The sequence below is a fragment of the Parasteatoda tepidariorum genome, chromosome 5, assembly GCF_982258835.1.
Source record: "Parasteatoda tepidariorum strain Cologne lab strain chromosome 5, Ptep-v5.0, whole genome shotgun sequence".
Taxonomy (NCBI): Eukaryota; Metazoa; Arthropoda; class Arachnida; order Araneae; family Theridiidae; genus Parasteatoda; species Parasteatoda tepidariorum.
Genome location: NC_141759.1, coordinates 110,735,651 through 110,756,466, shown reverse-complemented (window position 1 = coordinate 110,756,466; position 20,816 = coordinate 110,735,651). Strand labels below are relative to the sequence as shown.

Here is a 20,816-nt window from a genome sequence, read left to right as displayed (position 1 = left end):
TCGATACTAATTATTTTGGAAAATGTAAAAGCTCTCTTTTTTCCTGCAAATTGCACAAGTGCGCTTCAGCCATTAGATTTGGCCGTGATTAGAAATTTAAAATTGCATCATAGAAAGCAGTAACTTCAACTCGCTATTCAAAGCATTGTAAAGAATAATAGCAAGAAAATATAATTAAAGGTAACATACATTCAAATGGCTCACTGCAATTTTTCTCCTTTGGTTATTTGTTTGTTTTGCTTTGTCTAATTTAGAAATTTATGTAAATCAACACGTTAAACAATAAAATTAACTGAAAACAGAGTTAGTTTCAGTTTTAGAAGTAAAAATCGATTATACGACGTTATCGTTTATACGACGTTTTTCGGTGGTCCCTTCGGCGTCGTATAAACGATGCTCCACTACTTTAAATGGCGCCAATCTACGGCTATTCTATAAAGAACTTCAACATTTTACCAATTGAAGCCATCAATTTATGCTTCGTAGAACGAAAATAGTAAAAAGGTCATCAGTAACTTTGCTAAAAAAAGAAAGAACGAAAATAGAAGTACAAAGTACACAAGAAAATGGATGTATATTTGTTTATATTCGCCACGGATTGGCAACTTCAGATTCTATCCGCGGGCCGGATAAAACCAGGGATGGGCCGTAGTTTGCCCATCCCTGGTTTAAAGCATGAGTCATTGTTTTAAATTTTACTATAAGCGATTCAGTTTTTCTCCTCATATTTTAAAAATAACATCAGTGATAATTTCTAACTATTTGATCAAACGGTAGCTCTATTCGAACAAAAAAAAAAATAGTTTTTAAAATTTAAATATTTAATTATTTTACATTCGCTGTGTCAGATAAATTCAAGAAAGAACATTACGTGGTAGCACATGTGAACCAAATTTATACTTTTATAGTAGAGCCCCTGTTTTATACTTGTCTGATACCTCGCGCTTTTTTATTTCAATCACACTCCTATACCCTTTACATATTTATATGGTTCAAATTTTCAATCGTTAATAAAATACTTTTTATTCAAGTTCAAATACATTTTTTTTAAACTGGTAGTGGAAGTCGACACTTGATATTGATAAAGTTTTTTTAAAAAATAATAATTCATTTATTAAATTTAATTAATTTTAGTTTTTTAGAGAAAAAAATGTAATTATTTAATAAAAAAGTAACTGAAATAAATCTTTCCATTGTTAATCTAAGTAGGAAGTGACTTAATTCGTTTTAATTTCATACTACTTGTAAATTCCTCTTTTCCATAAAAGGAAAAACGAGGGGATTTTTGATGCTAATTGATGTCCTATGCCTCTGTTTCTGATGAAACTGACTCGCTTGTATTTGAAAACTGGAATTCCATGACGAGCGATACACAAATTGACTTTTCATTGGCAAAGAAGGCAAAAGAATTTAGAAGTACGTACATATCTGATACGATAGTACAGTAAGATTAAAGAAAAGTCTAATAAATGTTTAATACTCAATAATTTCATTTTGTTTTCTGAATAAAAAGAGAGAAAATAAATGTTTGTAAATTTGCTGAATAATGAAAATCTTTGGACCATCCGTGACCTCCCAACCCGACGGCCCTATTTACTGTTGTCCATCTCCTCAACCCCCGCCTTCGGAAGTTATTTATGACTCCACCTACTATAAATGTGGCAACTGATTTGGATAAACATTTTAGACCTAAAAGTATCAAATACGGAGGGAGTATAAGTAAACTAAAGCATTATTTTAAGTATCCCTTTAAGACATTTTGATATCAATACCTCTAAGGGTACTGGATCGTAGATTGATAGTGCTCTGGTTTAGGTCAATATTACAATCGGTGGAGGGATTGATGGTGTATGGATGTATGCTCTCTGTAAAAACAGGCTGTGACGTATGCGTGTAGCAGAAGTCGTATTCTTGGCCATAGATGGTGCCAGAGGAAAACAAGAAGAAGCGCATCCCTCTTGCTTTAATGGCAGACGACAACAACGAAAATCCATTTCGATGCAGTGTAGCCAGTCTGGATACATTAATTCAACAAACCACTAGAAATGTAACAGTAGTTGCTTTTTAAGGTTTAGCAACCACTATTCTTTAAACGGCAAAAATCCGAAGTATGTATTTTTTATTTAGAATGTACTATCTACTATCGTCCCGCAGTGGACTGATCGTTAAGACACGGTTCCCAGCAGATCACCGAAGTCAAGCATCACTGGCTGCGGTCAGTGTGCGGGTGGGTGACCACTTGGATCAGTCTGCGTAGGGACCGAAGTTGTGCGGTATGGGTCCTCGTTAAACTGTGCTACCGTAAAGTGCTCGACTTCGCGTGCAGGTCGTCGGACTACCGAAGCAGGGGTGCCATCCCCTAAGCAGAGGATCAAAATTGTGATAACATGTCTTCAGATCATCCTCAGGGATGTTTCCCAGACCTTCGCCAATAGCCCATTGTGCAGCTCTAGTGCGACGTAAATGAACTGCAACAACTATCTACTATCGCATTTGCCAATGGGTGGCCTGATGAAAGTTCTCAATCGAATTTTTAATTAACTAAAAATAATAAAACTTTAAATTTTAATTAAAAAAATTTAAAAGTTATACAGAATACTAAATCACAGTTTCTTTCTGGAAAAAAAAGCAAACTGGTATTAAAACAGTAGAAGAACATGGTATATTATAAAAGTTTTATTAACCCATTGTAGACCGATTGATTTAAGTACCTAACTGAGAGGAGACAGCCAAATTAGAAACTTTTGATTACGAATGATAAATTTTTTTAGTTGATTAGTGACCAGATCTAACCTCACTAAATGCTTCGTCATTTATAAGATATCATAATAGTTATGAGTGGATTATCTCTTTTTGAAATAGACTGATAGTAAAATATTTGGGACCCCACTTTTCATTTATTCGATGTGAATCCACGAGGTGATCTCTCAAATGACGCGAATCGATTAAGACTATCTTTTTATAGTTTCATAACCGTCGTTGAACAGCCGACCCAATTTTATGGGTTTACGACAGCTAATGTTCAACTCCGTAGCCTTGTCATTTTGAACCCAATCCAGAAGACAAAGGAGCTCATGGATCGAGTGATGGGAGAAACATGTCTTCGTGGAGGACTTTTTGATGGAGCTAACCCGCATTTGCATTACATGGAGTGGAAGACCACGAAAACCTCCCACGGCTAGCCTGACGGCAAGGGGACTCTAACCCATGATCCGTCTACCACTGAGTATATTTCACGTCAGCACTGAAGTCGGTGTAAGCCGGATGCGGAATTCGTATCGACTGGGATTCGAATCCGGTTCACCTCATTGGAAGGCGAGCGCTCTATCCCCTGAGTCATCGTGGCTGGATTAAGACTATCTGAAATAAATCACATTTAAGGTCACCTTTTTTTAAAAAAGTAATTTTATAATTTATAACAAATGTTCAAATCAGGACGGAACAGTGACACTACATTTCAGCCCCCTTGTGCCCCAACAATTCGTCTATAATTACGAGGCCTGGCCATGTGTTATCTCTTAGATGTTTTCAAATAATAAATGGTTTCGAGTTTGAAAATTATAGGCTGAAATAAAAGCATTTATGTATATGAATAGAACACGAGAAATCTATAAGTGTCCCCGGCGCTTTCTTTATAAAGTAAAATATTGAGAACCATTATTTAAAATATTTTGTTAAAATTATCATACTGTGTAAAAAAAAATTTTTTTTACATCTGTTATAGGTAAGTACTTTATTTACATCTTACTAGAGCTGCACAATGTGCCCTGTCTGTGCAAATGGGCAGCTGTCTGGGCAGAGACCGATCAAGACAAATTCAGGCCCAAGGCCCACCCTATTTTCCGGATCCCTCCTTTGCAAAATATTTTAAATTTAAATTACCTCAGAGTAATCCTAGCAATAAAAAAGAATCTATTAAACTGCATAATTCAAAAGAAACATTCTAAGAAATTTTGAAAGCAAACAATTGAAGATTATTTTTCTAAGATAAAGTTTACGCATATTAGAGCAAAATATAAAACAACAAAACAATGTTATGTCAAAATAAAAATAGTTTGGTAACCACAAACAATTGATATCAGTGATTTTTGATAAAAGTCACTGATCAGCTGAATTATTTTTTATTGTAAGCTGTAATTATTTTTTTTATTTAGTGCTTAAACCAACACAAAGCTAGCCCACCTTTCATTAGATTGAATGATAAGTTCAGCATGCATGCTAAGATATTAAGGTTATTAATTATAATTTTTACTAAAAAATGCATTTCAACTTGTAAAAAATATTCAAAAGAGTCAAATTATATCTACTCACAGAAAATTAAAAACACATTTAAATAATAATTTATTCAGATATAAAACATTTCATGAAAATTAAAATTATATTCAATGATACTCAATGTATCAATATTCAAATATTATACTCAAAATATTGATACATTTAAAGGTATTCAATACAATGGACTTTGTAAGATTTTTTTAAACTTTTTTTTTTAGCAAATAATTTTCTGAGAATTTTAAAGTCCTGTTTTGTAGTAATATCTGATTCAACTTATAACATAATAGGTTTTTCCTGCTTTTAAAACTTGACCTTAAGTATTACTAAATATAAAAGCAGAATATTAAAAAAGAAACAAAGTTATGTTCAAATGAAAACAGTTAAAGACCACAAACAAGAACTTTCACGGACTTCTGCTGTACCCACCTTACTTTTGAATTGTTTAACATTGTTAGAAAATTAATTTTAGAACAAAAACATAACATCCACATATAAAGCAAAACAATAACAATTATTGCCTTACCCTCTAGATTAGACTGCAAAGCAGAATTAACTCCATCAACATTCCTAGTTACACAGGATTGCAATGCTCGATGCTTTGCTTCCAGTTTTTTTTTTTTTTTTTTAAGTGCTGAACCTAAAGTTAAAGAAAAGCATGATAAATTCTTTATTCCAAACTTGAAGTATTAAAATATACTTTAGCATATCGAAAAAGAAAAACCAGTCATTGGGATTAAATAGAATTTAATTTAAACCAATAACCATTTATTATAATAGACAACCATAATAATATTTTGTATAAATTGAGGATTATTAAAAGAAGAGGGTAGTGCTATCTGCACCAAAACACTCTAGCACTAATATTTTTCTGCAAGATACTTTTAATAATAAATATATATGTTACTAATTTAAAATAACAAAAGAGCTGTGTTTACAAGAAAAAAAAACTATATAATTTTTTTTCAATAAAACACGTCATAATTTTATATTCTAATATCATGAGTCATATTCCAGCATTTTGTAGGGGGGGGGAAGACACAAATTATTTCCTTCTTCGGATTTTGTAAATACTAATTATCACAATAAAAAATATTATTAAAAATCATGAAATCCGTAGTTGTTATTGCCGAAAAAGATCGACGTCGAAATTACGCAAATCGGGCTCCTTTGTTGTCATAAATTTTATAGCATTAAAAAAATATCGATGTAAAAAACTACGGAGAAATCAATAACAAAAACTGCCAAAAATTCGATAGAATTATCGCCGCCTTAAAAAGTAAATACTCAAATGCACGATTCGAAGTTTCCATATCGTTTGAAATATATCGGGATATTTAAAAGCCACGTGAAAATCAATATCAATAACTGCCGAAAATACAATTAAAACATAACATCGATTTACAATACTATCGTCGTAAATTCAGCGTATCAAAAAGTGATTATCCAAAAGCATGATTCAAATATTACGTGTAAATTTTTGTAGAAAAGAAAAGCAATTTTTTTTTCAAAAGAAAAATCTTTCTGCAAGAACTCTGTAACGTTCTGCAACAATGTCGCCCTGTTGCTGCGATTCAGCCACGGGGGCCCGAAGTTACAGCTGATAATTAAAAAGAAAATTGTAACACATTACTTACATTACTCTACTACACATATGCCTTCTTTTTTTTCCATCTATATTTCGTTAAGAAACCAATTAAAATCTTACCAACTTTTATAAAATTTTTAGAACAGATTTGAAGAAGTTTTAAAGACTTATAACGCTTTAAAGGTTAAAATTTAGCAACTTGATTCAATAGAACATATTTCAACCAATAAAATGAAACAAGTACAATTTCAAATTATTATTTAGTTTCTTTATAAACAAAGTTTCAATGCAAACATAATTCTTTATAAGGTCATATGAAATAAGTAGAATCTCTTTTTTGATTGAAGGGTATGCAAACTCTTTTGATTTAACAGTAAAATGATTGGCTTCAAACTTGGTAGTTTTGGTTTTGATCAATCAACTCTAGAACAAGATCTGAATTAAACAGATTACATAAATGTCATGCCTGTATAAAATCAGTGTTGTACACAATTGATACGCAATAATGAATATATCTCAGTAAAACGGCATTTTTTAAACTATTTTTATTCTTTTCAAGTTTTTATTGCTTAAGTAATGAATGCTCTTTTCAGCTACAAGAACTGTTTAAATCTTTTAAATGTATAAAATCTGTCCCTGAGAAAATAATGAATTAAAGAAAATCTACCATCAAAACATTCAAAGTAAATATTCAAATGTAAATAATGCATACCTTGTTTTCCCGTTCCTTTTTGATTGCAGCTAATTCTAGTTTTGCTTCAGGTGTCAACATATTAGGAGCTAAAGACAGTGCTTTCTCAATATGTACTATAGTCCATTCCACCTTAAGTTGGCACTGGAGAGAAGGGTAAGCAGACCGGATTACAGCAGTTGTCGTGGAAACTGGGTTACTTCGTTGCTTAGCTGACCTGTCATTAAATTATAGATACATAAGAGCAAATTTGAACAACTGAAAATAATGGTATGGTAGAGTTTCAACCAGTTGAAGACATTTAGAGTTTAAATCCTCAACTTTCATATTATTCAAAGAATCAAAATATTTCTTCAAAGTATTTCAAACATGTCGCTCATGGGCTGCAATAGCGGCACAACTTAAAAAATCATGTTTTGAGGTAAGTGGGTTTAAAGTTTTCATTGCTAATGAAAATGCGTAAGAAAAGCTTTAGTTTGCTTAAACGAAGATAACCTTCAAGTTGAATTATGAGTTGTGCTAGTATTGCGTTGAAAAGAATGTCTATTTTCATATTTGCTCCTGTTCTTAATCCAAAACGAGTGTTTTTTGAATTGTGCCACTATTGCAGCCCATGAGCAATGTTAGAAAGCAGAAAATACAGATAGGCTTTTATTACATCAAGCGGGAGAATTACATATCTTTATTCTGATTTGTGCAATGTTTACGTGAGTTTGGTTGCATCACGATGTAAAGAAAATTTGAGAAAAACTGTTTCTTTCAGTATTCAAAAGAAGTTGTAATATTGAGGACTCTTTACTAATTTTAGAGGCCCCTCAAAAATACCGAGCCTTTGTGATAATCAGGCCATGAGTCTGGGAAATATCCCTGAGGATGATCCGAAGACATGCCATCGCAATTTTGATGTTCGGCAGAGGAGATGGCTCCTGTGCATTGGTAGCCAGACGACCTGCATGCGAAGTCGAGCACTTTACGGTAGAACAGTTTAACGAGGACGTTAACAGTTAAATACCGCGCACCCTTGGTCTCTACGCAGACTGATCCAAGTGGTCACCCACCCGCTTACTGACCACAGCCAATGATGCTTGACTTCGGTGTCCTACTGGGAACCGTGTGTTTAAGATTAGTCCACTGCGAGACTGAAATCTGCTACAAAAAAGAAAGAAAACGAGCTAACAATAAGTATTTTTATTTACTTATGCTATGACACACCAACCAAGGATTTGAACTCGCAGACTTGAGATTTATAATTCGGTGCTTCGTACCATAGAATGGGAGCGTGGTCTCACAATTCAGAATGTTGCTGACGAAACTCTCACTCATCAGGTTATCCACTTCTCTCGGCTGCGCTGTGAACCGGTGATCGAAATGGACTACAGATGGCGTAGGGCAGAACTCTCTATCTATCGCAGTACTTCGCATGGGTTCACCATTAGCATGTGGAGAGTCAGAGGAGAATAAAGTACGTTAGTTTCTATCTTGATTATTTAAATAATTTAAAAAGTTAGGAAACTATATGAAACTGAAAACTACATTCAACATAGTTCCAAAAGAAAGCGTCGTGGAAATTTTAATAAATATTTATGACAATCAAATACGAAAAATATTAAGAAAGTGAGAAATATCGTAGATCATTCCTATACAACTGAGAAAAGAAGGAGAGGGAAGGGACAAGCCATGGAACCAGTCTTCTTCCTAGATGGCATATTCGAGCGTTGCGATTGCGAATTTAGCCTTCTTAGGCGGCAGAAAGTCGCGTTTTAAAATTTCAACTAGACATGTTATTGTAGTAGTTGTAGTTCACTTACGTCGCGCTAGAGCTGCACAATGGGCTATTGGCGACGGTCTGGTAAACATCTCTGAGAATGATCGGAAGACATGCCGTCACAATTTCTATCCTCTGCAGAAGGAATGGTTCCCCTGCTACTCGAAGTCGAGAACTTTGCTCTAGAACAGTTTAACAAGGACCGATACCGCGCACCCTCGGCCAAATAAGTAGTTTGATCAAAGTAGTCCTATTCAGGCTGTAGTCCTACTCAGGCAAAGTGGTCACCCACCCGCTTACTGACCGTAGCCAGTGATGATTGACTTCGGTGTTTTACTGGGAACCGTGTCTTAGCGATCAATACGCTGCGGGATGGCTTAGTTATATAAAATACGATTTTAAGCAATGAATTTAAAGCTAAAAATTACCTAAATATTTTTTAACCAGACTCAATAATTTTACTTAAATCTGATAATTTTGTGTTATTTACAAATTTATTTACAATTCAACATAAACATTTAACGAAGAAACTGAAACAATCTTAAATAATGAACATGCAGATGCAGACTTAAAATGATTAAAACTGCACTCAACATATTTTACTCAATAACTCATTATAAAAACCTGTTTAGAATCGGAACGTTGGAGATGCGTACAACAAAAACGGTCCTTAAATTGAAATAAATAAAAATTTAATGGCATCACTCTGAATGTTCCGCTATGCAAGCAAAATGCATATTTTTTATTATAAATTAAAACTCTAGTTTAATAATACTTTACCAATATTCTATAACGTTTATTCTCGTTGCGTTTATTAATTAGTTAAATATATAAATGTATCTTGTTCTTTTATAGTTTTCCAAAAGTGAAGACTGAAAATAATGGAAAACGCATCTAGCTCATTAGTTTGTAGTTCTGATGTTGCGGCGTTTGTTGATGCATTAGAGACTTTGAATTGCAACGAAACTGTTGGGTAAGAGCAATGAATTATTTGCAAGGCTACAATATTTGTAAAAAATGCAAACTTCCGTTTATATACTTTGAACAACTCTATCTTAACATATTTTTATTGTGTAAAAGCAATCGCTGATTTAAACTGCGTTGTGTAAATCCGTGATTACCTATATTAAACCTAAAGATTTGCATCACAGATTTACACTAAGTTCTAATATGTGACATACTAAAAACCTGAGTTTGATGATCATGCGTTTGTTTATATTTTAACATGAAAGAGTATGTTTGTACCTTCTAACGTTGCTTATTTATTTATCTGATAAAATGATGTGTCACCTTGTCAATTATTATAATTATTTACACTTATATTAATTTATCCTATTTTTTTAATTCTTTTATTAGCATAGAAATTCCACTTTTTTATATAAATTTATATTGTAATTATTATAACACATTTTTATTATTATTCACATATTTCTATATTTAATATTTTCAAAAAATTATCAGTTTATTATAATATTAAGATACTTTTTATTGTTTTAATTATTTTCTAATATTAATATTTCACATTTGTGTAATTATGAATTAATATGTAAATTTAGTTAAAATAAATAAGCTATTAAAATTAAATTGTAATTTTAGGCACATTGTATGGTAGTCCACCTGTGTTTCATGTAAAGGCGAAATAAATAATAATATGAAATATGCAAATAATTTTTAGAAACATGATGAAAAACAGCAATATTTAACCTCAAAACTTAATATTTCCCCTTAATTGCTTTCTTAGTATTTCCCATGTAGTTCTTTTTTTTTTTTTTGTGGCTTGCCTAGAATCATGCTACCTTTTATGAAACTTCATACATGCTAAAAACAAAGTTGGATAGAAATGGATTTAAAAGGAGGTGGAACATTGTGACCCTTTTTTTCCTACTTGCTCTATCAATAGAGTTGCACGAAATATTTTATTTTTCTATCAGAATTCTTGTCATATACTCTGTGACAGAATTACAGCGGCATTGTCGCAAAACGTTACAGATTTCTTGGGGATAGATTTTTCCTTTGAAAAGTAAAAAAATAAAAAAGTTTCAGCAGAAATTTTTTTTCACCTCTAGAATTAGACTTAAAAAGATATTTTTCTCGTGCATCCGAAGGGAAGCAAATGGTCATGATTTTTTAAATTTTTTCAGAATAAAAAAATTCCATAATGAAGCTAGAATTTTCTTTAGCTGGAATTTCAATTATAAAATAAAAAGAAAAAAATCTGAAATCTCTAAAGCTTAAAAGATAGTTCATTTTAAAAATTATGTTCTTTTTATCATCCCCCCTTTCCCACATTAAAGTATCCTATCTTGTCTCGTATTTCAATAGTCATAATTTGACCTTTTTTTTTTTTTTTTTAAAGTTTAAGATGTAAAATAAAAAATACAATTTTTGTAAAATATTAATAATATTACTGCATTACTATTATTATTATTTGGAGAAATATTTTCTGTACCCAGAAATATTCCGAGGTAGTATGGCCACTGTGATAAATTTATTTTTAAAAACTCATTCTTAATAATTATTTATTTTGTTACAGCGCATATGGTGAAAATATTGTAATTTGCATTGCTGACCAGGATGGCTCTATCATCCCAACTCACGCGTCTGTGCAGGAAACAGACACCACAGTCACCGACATAGAAGATGCTTGTGCGGATACCGGTGGCCAGTTCTTTAACCCTGACACGCGCAAGCTCAAGGCCATCATGCAGCAGCTCGTGGCTCAGAACAAAGCCACCATCGTCAACAAGACTTCGTTGCATAACTCGAAAGGAAACAAACAGTTTAAAAGTGATGTCTGGAATTGGTTTGGAGATGTGAGGTTGTTCATTACTGAGAATGATGCCGAAAGGCTGAAGATACCCTATTACATAAGAGTGAATGGAGATGAGCAACAGATGATATGCAAAGTATTTGTGGGTTGTTTTCGATGCTCTGCATTATTTATGTACGATTCTCAGCACCATTCAACTTCCACACTTCGTTATCACGTCAGGGCTTGCACGAGACCCAAAGAATGGTAATAATATATTTTTTTAGCTATTTATTCTAATTTTTAGTTTAGTTAGTTTTTTTAGTTTTAGTTAGTTTTTTTAAAAAAATAAGGTTATTAAAGCCCTTACTCAAACTGGGCTCGAATCTCGTTCACTCAAATTGGAGCCTTTGAATTTTCATTGTTTTTTTAAGTATTGAAATTAGTTTGAAAGTCATTTTTCTTAAGTAAATTGTTCATTTTTTTTGTGAAGAAAGTAGAGGGTGCAATTCAAAGTCTGCAGATCATTTTGCAAGCTTAATAATATATGTTTGACTCATTTTCAAACATTAAAATATTTTAATCTCATTTATATACTTACTTAGCATTAAAGTTTTAATTTTAAGTCATTTGTAGATTTATCATGACTGATTTGTGGGCAATTTTTCAAATCTGGTGGAATCTATGAAATTATCAAATCTGGTAATTTTGAGTAGTCACAGATTTGGCCAGAAACATTTAAACCTTTACAATACTGTGTTACAACATGTAAGTTAGGGTGATTATGCTACCAGTTGACATCAAAAAATTTAGATCTGAGAGTGTAAAATGAATTTTAATTTTGAGAGAAAAATATATTGATTATAATAACTCAATTTCACTTTGTATTTTATGCACAAATAATAATATTCTAGTTTTGTGTTCTTATGTCACTTGTTTTAAGTATTTTGCGATTTAATTTAGAAATAACACTATATTTTATGGATTACTGAAAACATTTGAATTGGTTTAAACTTTCTAATTGAACTTTTTTTAATAACTTTAATTTTAATAAGATAAATGATTATTTCATGCTCTACAAAACACATTTCATAGTGTGCTGAAAGCATATTATTGTTGCTACTAGTTTTAATTTATTTATTTGTACTTTTATTTGCATTAAGCAAACTTTTCGTGTAACACTGGTTTTTGATGATTAGTAGAAATTTCTGTTTTATTTGAGGTGTAAATTAAGATTTTAAACAACCTTATATATTTTTTAACTTTTTCAAAAAAAAATACTTTTTCATTCCTTTGGCAAAACGCTTTTAGGAATGCTTTCACCAAAGGCCTTATTGTGAACAGTGATAAGCAGAAGTAATTTGTAAAAAAAGGGTTTAAAATAGTAAACTGGCACACCAAAACATAAATATTTTTTAATAATTCCTCATGTTTAAATAGGAGATTCCAATTAATTATTCTAATCAGCAATTCCAATTTATTATTCCAAACAATTTTGAATGGTGGCGTAAATTAAATTCTCCAGCAAAATTTGTCTCTGAAAAGTAGTCAAAATGCCTACATTTCAAAAGCAGTTCATAATCTCTACTTTAAAAAATAAAATAAAAATTATGCAGTTAACTACATTTGTAATAAAGTAGTTGTAATTGTAGTTTACTCCTAAAAAAATTAGTTTTTCTGAGGCTGACATTTCTGTATGTGTATTCAAAATCAATTTCAGCTCAATTCAATCTGTGATTGCAATTTGGTGTAATTTGATTGCTCTTTGGCATGATTCTATTCTTTTTTTAAAAAATTTAATAAAAAAAAAAGAAGAAAAAAAAAACAAATTTTGCTTTAACATAAAAAAATTAGGTTTTTTTCAAACTTTTGAAGAAAAAAATTCGTTTTCATGCATTTTCGTACCTATGTAAACACGATTCAAAATTGCATTTTCTGGATTTAAAAATCAAATATTCACGTGCATATCTCAATTTTCATTCCCATGATTTAAAATTATACATCTAGAGTTGTATCCACGCGATCTAAAATTACACACCTCAATATGTATTCAAGGGATTTAAAAAATCTCCTCTTGCAATTTGTATTCATGCATCGAGATCAAAGTTTACGCAAAATTAAAAAAAAAATTTACATTTTTATTTTGCCTTGTTCATAATTTGACATTTTTATTAACACATTGATAATGTTCTACAGATATATGCTTCTTACATACATTTCTTGCACAAATTTCAGGAATTTTTCCATTATTTAAAATTTGTTTTGTGATCATTTTTGGATTTCTATTTTCAGCTTTTTTTTTTTACCCAACTCATCCTTGCTTATAGGCCAGTATATTTTGTCAATTGTAATGCTATTTAATAAATACTTTCGCTTTAATGTTTTGATATGAAAAATTATAAGATGACTTGAAAACAACTTGTTTTATTGTGTATTACCAGAAGCATTCTATTTGGTCAGTTGTATTGTTAAACGTAATTTATTTATTTTATTTCAGTATTTTCATATCTGATGATAAGATGGATGATGAGAATCAACCCGTACCTGAAAATAAAACTATCATAGTCTCACAAGATGGAACCACAGCTAAGGTGAAGCGTTTTAGAACTGATCCTCGCAAACAGAAAGAAGTTATTGAACAGCTCTTCCAAAAACAGAAAGCGATAATCACCAGGAAATCTTTCATGAACATGAAGGGTAACAGACGGTTCAAAAGTGATGTTTGGAATTGGTTTGGAGACATCAGGCTCCTGATAAGTCGCAGTGAGGCAAAAAAGTTAAAAATACCCTATTACATTAGGAGATGTGGTGATGAGCAGATGGTATTATCAAAAGTTTTTGTCGGTTGTTTTAAATGCTTAGCCTTATTTATACACGATTCCCAGAAATCGACGTCTACACTTCGCTACCACATAAGGACCTGTTCTCGACCCAAAGAACGCAAGAAAAGGACCACCCCCAATATAATATTTTTTCCAAATAATAAAAAAGGCATAAAACTGCCTACAGCTGCTTTTAATGAAAGTGATGCCATACCTGCACATGAAAAATTGTTGAACTGTGCTCTCAGCACCGAGAGCTCTTTAAGCATGATTCAAGAGCCAGAATTTCGCAAGATACTAGATATGTGTATCAAGATTGGTCAAACCTACGGAGATGTTAATATCGATAGTTTATTATGTGCCACTCCGACATTGACTAGCTTTATATTAAATGACCTTTATGTTACATCCGTTAATGAGTTCTACACAGAGTTTCAGCATTCCTATGGTGCCACTTACAGGTTAAGCGTGTGGATAGATGAGCAGGTGAAATTTCCTTTTGTGAGTGTTCATTGTAGCTACGTCAATTCTGGGGGTGCGCTTAAGAATGTAATTATTCATACAGACGATTTCGATTACGATGCAAAAACTCCGGAGGCTGTTCGGACGTGGCTGAATTTGTTCCTCGCTGACCAACCTGTTGTGCCATTCAAGCGATTAATTGCCATTGACAATGAATCCAATCTTGTGCCAGTTTTTAAAGAAGAAACGTGTGTCAAGTGCTGCATACAGAACCTGACAAAAAGTCTTCAGCAGACTGCCAGTAAAGGATTTGCCATGACGGACAGTGAACTTCCTGATTTCACAAATCTGCTGAGCAGCTGCATCGATCTTGTCAGTTACTTTCAGCAAATTTCTGACCAATACGAGCTTCCAGAAGAGTTAATAAAATGCCCCGACAACAAATGGACTTCCCTTTTAGCCTTGTTCCGATCTATCGAAGAACAGTACGATTGCATTCTCAGCATTTTGAACGATACTAGTTCTACACACTTGTTGTCCGTTGAAAAGTCTACAATCACATCCATTGTGAAGTTCTTTAATCTTTTTGAAGATGCAATATTGCATTTGTCATATCAAAATAAACCAACTATCAACTTAGTTATTCCTTGGATTTCCAAGTTGCAAAAACACTGCTCCTTGGACAACGACGATTCGTCGGTCTTAAAACAACTGAAGAGTAACATGCTTCTCGAAATGGCCGAAGTCACCAGCAACTTGGTCGTGGAGCATCACATTGCAGCGGTGCTGGATCCTCGGTTTAAATCAACGAATTTCGGTTTTCCGACTCAGTACAAAGAGGCAAACGCAAAGCTGAGAAATCTTATCAAAGAATGTATGGAATCGCCAAACGTAGAGGATTTGGTGGATGTTCGAAGACCCTACTCCGAATCGGATTATTTGCCCTCTGGGAAATTGTATGATCCAAACAGATGCGAAAAAGCGGCGACACAAGAACTCGAGAAATATCTTTCTGAGCCATTCCAGCTGCTCGGCTTGGAAGACGAAAGTCGGTTTGATGTGTTGAAGTACTGGAAAACACATTCTGAGCAATATCCGGACTTGTGTAAAATAGCTCAATGGATATTATCATGTCCTGCCAGCTGTGTTGAGGACAATGAGATTTTCTGGAGCAACAATTGGCAAGTCCACTGTCCTCGCCTACCTCTTCCGCCTGACAATGTAAACAAAGTTTTGTTTGTAAAATCTTTTCGTGGTTTGTAAAATGTCGAACCTGTTTGTTTAGTCTGGAACATTGTGTATAATAACTTACTGAATTTGACTTGATATCATGTCTGCCAGGAGGATAAAGATGTTTCCTGCAACAACTCTCTCTCTTCCACGCGACTATATAAACATAGTTTTTTGATGAAGCTTTTGTGGTTTGTAAAATGTTATACCGTTAAGTTTTATTATTTGTATCGACATTAAATATGATCTTAACTCTGACTTTGTTTGAACAGACTGATATGCAACACACTTCTAACTATGTGAGGTGTAATCATAAAAAGGATTTGTATACACTCCTTAACTGAAATATCAGATATGTAAACTTTATCAGGATTATAACTCTGATTAAGAGTCAGAATGGACTGATTGTGCTAATTTATGTATAACTGATAAATTACCTGAAATATCAATTATGTTAACTTAGTCATTTGTTACTTGGAGTTATTTTATATAAACAGGGAGCCACAAAAGTTAATATGCATGTGCCGTGTGTTACTACAACTTCATTTTTTTAAAAATATATATTTCCAAATTTTTGAAATACTGTAAAAGTCTGTTTAAGTTTATATAAAACTTTCTGAAATTATATAACTTAACTGTAAAACAAAAGTTTGGCCAGGTTATAATATGTGGTAGAAAGTTCATTGTTAATTCCTTTTTTTAATAAAATAGCAGTAATAAGTATTTTTTTTTTATAAAGAATAAATTATTTAAATAAGATTATTTTCATGCAAAACAGAATCCACCCTATATGTGATGTCTAACATATGCTTACTAGCTTTCAAAGTTGGCAATTCTGCTATGTAATTGGAAAAACATTGCTAGGGCATGATGAGAGACTTATACTCGCATCCCTCGGGGATGATTCCCAGACACTCATCAATAGCCCATTGTGCAGATCTAGTGCAACATAATTAAAGTACCTACCTGTACTAGCGTTCCCCCCTTCAATTGCATAGCAGTATTGTCGAACAAAGAATACCAGTGAACTGAGAAGATATCACCCCTTTTATACCTTATTAACTATATTACTGACTGGGTCTTGGCTTTTAAGACTTACTGGAGGAGTCACTGTGGCTAAAAAATATGGAATATATTCAACTGGCTAATTCCCTGGCTAATCAACTGGCACAATCACTGTCAGAAGACATCAACTGGCTTGCCCAAATGTTTTTTATTTTTTTAAATTCAAGTTTATGAATTTTAGATCCAAAAATTACTATCAAGAAAATTATTCAAAGTGTGGTTGGATGAATAGAAGTTTTTCCAGGATTTAAAAATCAGAAAAACTTGATTTGTGCAAAGATACCAGAATATCTCTGTGAAATGCTCTCAGAATCAGTTTTTCTAATATTTCTTTTACTTACATGGATAGTATGCACATGTGACAATCAGGGTTCATACAGACTCCTTTATAATCTTTGGAAATAAAAAGGTCTCCAAGGAGTCCTTGGAACTACTTAGATTTCCAAATTAGTCCTTAGAAACTCCTTAGATTATTGTGTTGCATAGATGAACTTACTAAGTCTGCTGATGAATTTGCTGCCCATGCAGAAAAACGAAACAATATAACTTAGCTGTCAAAATCTAATAGTTTAAGAAAAACTTTAAAAGAAAAGAAATTGAATTGAAAGAGTTAGAAGAAAAAAATAACAGCAAATAATTTTAATTTTACATGTTACAAGCAGACTTAATTAATGATTTACTGTGATTTTTTTTTATAGATGAATTGCCTTAAATTTTCTTATGTATTATCTGTACTATGTACTTTAACAAGATTTATTAAAATATTTGAAGCTGGAAAAAATGTTTATGTGTTTTCACACATAAACATTTTTTCCAGCTTCATTATTATTTTTCTTTAACTATAATTATTACTATAACTATTTATTTTTCTTGGTGAGGTTTGACAAAGTCGAAATTTATTTCAAAAGGGCTAGAGGAAAATATCTTATGCAAAATATAAATTTTTGCAAGTTCTGTATAGTAACTGCTTTTTGATTTAAAAAAAAAAAATAAAAACTGTCTAGTTATCTTTTACGCAATGTTTTTAAATTTTGGACTCCTTGGATTTCTTCTTTTGATCTCTGTATGAACCCTGGATAATATAATTGTATAAGTAGGGATGATAACTTTCCAAATTTTTGGTTATTAAGTTTTTTTTTCTTCCTCTGATGTACAATTCTTTGATTTAGTTATTTTCAACACAACTACAAAACTTTATATGAACAGGGTATTGGCACACCTGAAAAGTCGTGAATTTTGGTGTTGATTATAATTTATCATGATTTTAACTTTTAAAAAAAAATCATGGATTTAGATTGCCGAGAAATCTATTTTTTAAAATGAATTCACCCCTTCCCCCCAGTTTCATGGTGTACCGAATTGGTAACAAAATCCTCACTCGCAGTCATATTTTATTAAAATATAAAATGTTTTTATCATGTTCTTTAAAAATTATGGTGTTCATTAAAAAAATGAAAGAAAAAACATCATTTCTAGAGCGAATTATCTTTTAAACTTCTGCAATTTCAGAATTTTTGTTATTTATTATTTTTATTTTATTAATTTAAAATTCTAGCTGAAGCATGCCAGTCATTGGCGAATTTTTTATATTCTGAAATGAGAGCTAGAATATAATTCTGCAGAAATAAAGAAAAAATAATAATTTGCTTTTGTATTTTTTCAGCTATTTTATTGCTTCAACACTTTCTTTACTCTGTTTTTTAAATTTAAAATCTATAAATATGAAGATGCAGAGTTTAACAGTTTTAGTTACATCTATCATTTCAATTAATGTTATTATAATGCTCTTTAAAATTTATTGTGTTTTTGTCGGAGAAAATAGTGACTTCGGTATATCATGAAAAATTCATGGAAACTCATGAATTTCAAAATCTTAAATGTAGCAGATACCCTGTATGAAATACCACATTCTTCCAACTTTCTTGTGGTGACGCTTTTAAAATGCTCTCAAATTTTCTGAAAGTTTAAAATTTTCATTGTCTACCACTCTATCAAATATTTTACGATAAGTGTAGTAGTTAGCAGCCCTGTATAATTACACTTACGAGATTTATAAAAGAAATATATTCCAATCATTTTCACTAACACGTGTATCGAATAAAAATTTAATTTCTTTATTGCAAATTTAATAGTTCCTTATGTGCATGTCCATGAAATATATATTGAATATGGTGCCGATATTTGATTTATTAAATGCCATGATAAAGAATTACAATATTTGTGAAGCAATGCAATTTAATATTTCTTAAATACATAGTTATAAAAATATAAGAAATTGTTTATTCTTTTACTCGAGAAAGAATTCAATGCAAAATTTGAAGATGTTCTTTTCTCTCAATGAATTTTTGGAGGTTGCTGAGAACTTTAAAAATTGGCATGTTGTAGTGATGCCAAATGTTATAATTTCCAAGACAATTAGCCAAAAATGGAAAGCTTGACTAAAAAAATGTTAATAGTACTCATTTATAAGATAAATGGGCAGCACTATATATAATGTGCAGATATGTTATCGACCAATTAATGTATATAGATGCAATGTAAATAAAATGTATTTTAAGTGAATGTGGATTGAGTAAATAAAGTTGTCAGAATATTATTTCAATGTGATTAGTATGTTTCTCATTAACAGCATCATTCATACCTGTCAACATTGGACAAATAATATAACGGAAATTTTACAAGAGATATTTTTCAGGCTACAAGTACAGCCTTGATACATCATGCATAATCCTGTAAGTCAAAATTGAAAATAATATAAGCACTTACAATCAGAGAAGTAAAAAATGTGTATGTAAATCTTTAAATATGTATATAAATATCTCCCTAATTTGGCATCATTGCTTATTTATTTTTCAAGTACATCATACAAAACATTGCACTAGTATTTATTAAACAAATGGTTAATTCTCATATTTAGACCAATTAGCAATCATTTTTTGTATAAATATTTATTTTTAAAATAAAAAAAAATCCTGCACGAAACCAAAGTTACATTATATACAAGCATTTAAAGTTAACAAAAAATGTTTATGCTAAAAAGCTTATAAGCGTTGAATTTAGTTAGACATTTTAGGTGCTTACAAGGTATAACTATTAATTTCCTCTTGAAAATATGACAATTATACATCCATAATATGTTTGCAAGTAACAAAAATTTTGAAAAATAAAGAAATTAATAATTATGATTTCCAAAGACTGACTGTTTGCTTATAAGCTTATTCTATTTTTTTAAAATTATTATTGTGTAAAAAAATTTAACTTAACATGAATTTTTAAGATATTTGTGCATAACTTTTTTGACATGATACAAAGAAATTTTTGTATGTATCTAATTTTGATAGTCTCTTTGACAGAGGGCTTCTTTTATAACACTGCAGATTAACATGGTAAATTAATATGGAAACTAGATATGAAAGCATAAGAAAAATGTACCAAAATTTATTTTTTTTAGTTAGTAAATGTGTAAGATCTGTAGTAATTAGCACTATTGCCTAACACTTTATATGAATAATTTTTGAGTGACAGCAGAATTACAGTAATAGATTCTTTAAAATAAATATTTCTAGACTGAGATATCACAATCTACAGTCTAAAAGCGTAACATGGTCTTTGAATGGTTATTATGCATTATTTCAACAAAATATTAAAAAACAACATAACTATATATAAAAAAAAATAGAATTGTTTTACACCCTGGTGTACTTTAAAAATACAAAATCATAACTATAAAACTTCAAAACAAAATTAAAAGTGTTAAATCTTTCAACCTTTTGATTTTTTTAACAAAAAATTTCTTTATCCAAAATATGTTTAATAAAAATTAACTTAAAATTTAATATGTAAGTACCATACTGTGACTTAATTTTTTAATTCTTTAGACAATGCAATATTATACAATTTTATCATTTACTAATGTTCTATTCTAGAAAGACTGAAACTTAGTAAATACCTATATTGCCCAAAAGCAGCCAAAATGACTGGATTGTGAATGTATAAATAATGTGTAAATAAATTTATTTAAAATTAATATTTTTTATATTATTTACAGTTATATAGCAAGTTATTAGTAAATATTAACGATAAAGAAAATTATATGTTGTACAAAAAGCCATGAAATTCTAAGAAATTGTGTCATTATATACATCATTATTTTTCGAATTGAAATTAAAAAG

At 31.1% G+C, this 20,816-nt stretch overlaps 2 protein-coding genes across 3 annotated transcripts in view; one reads left to right on the top strand and one right to left on the bottom strand.

Annotated features, from left to right (window-relative positions):
• The window catches only part of LOC107439727 (Regulator of G-protein signaling 7), an 81,912-nt gene extending 76,998 nt beyond the window's left edge, over positions 1–4,914 (bottom strand). For both annotated transcript variants that reach the window (XM_043054088.3, XM_043054089.3), the window contains exon 1: positions 4,799–4,914. The gene's annotated coding sequence lies outside the window, so the exon portion shown is untranslated. The remainder of the gene's footprint in view (positions 1–4,798) is intronic.
• Positions 4,915–9,049: 4,135 nt separating this feature from the next.
• LOC107439729 (zinc finger protein 618) lies at positions 9,050–16,338 on the top strand. The gene is made up of 3 exons (XM_016052408.4): positions 9,050–9,289; positions 10,850–11,332; positions 13,563–16,338. The coding sequence occupies exons 1-3, from the start codon at positions 9,198–9,200 to the stop codon at positions 15,610–15,612; spliced, it is 2,625 nt and encodes an 874-aa protein (XP_015907894.3). The 5' UTR covers positions 9,050–9,197; the 3' UTR covers positions 15,613–16,338.
• The last annotated feature ends 4,478 nt before the right edge of the window (positions 16,339–20,816 follow it).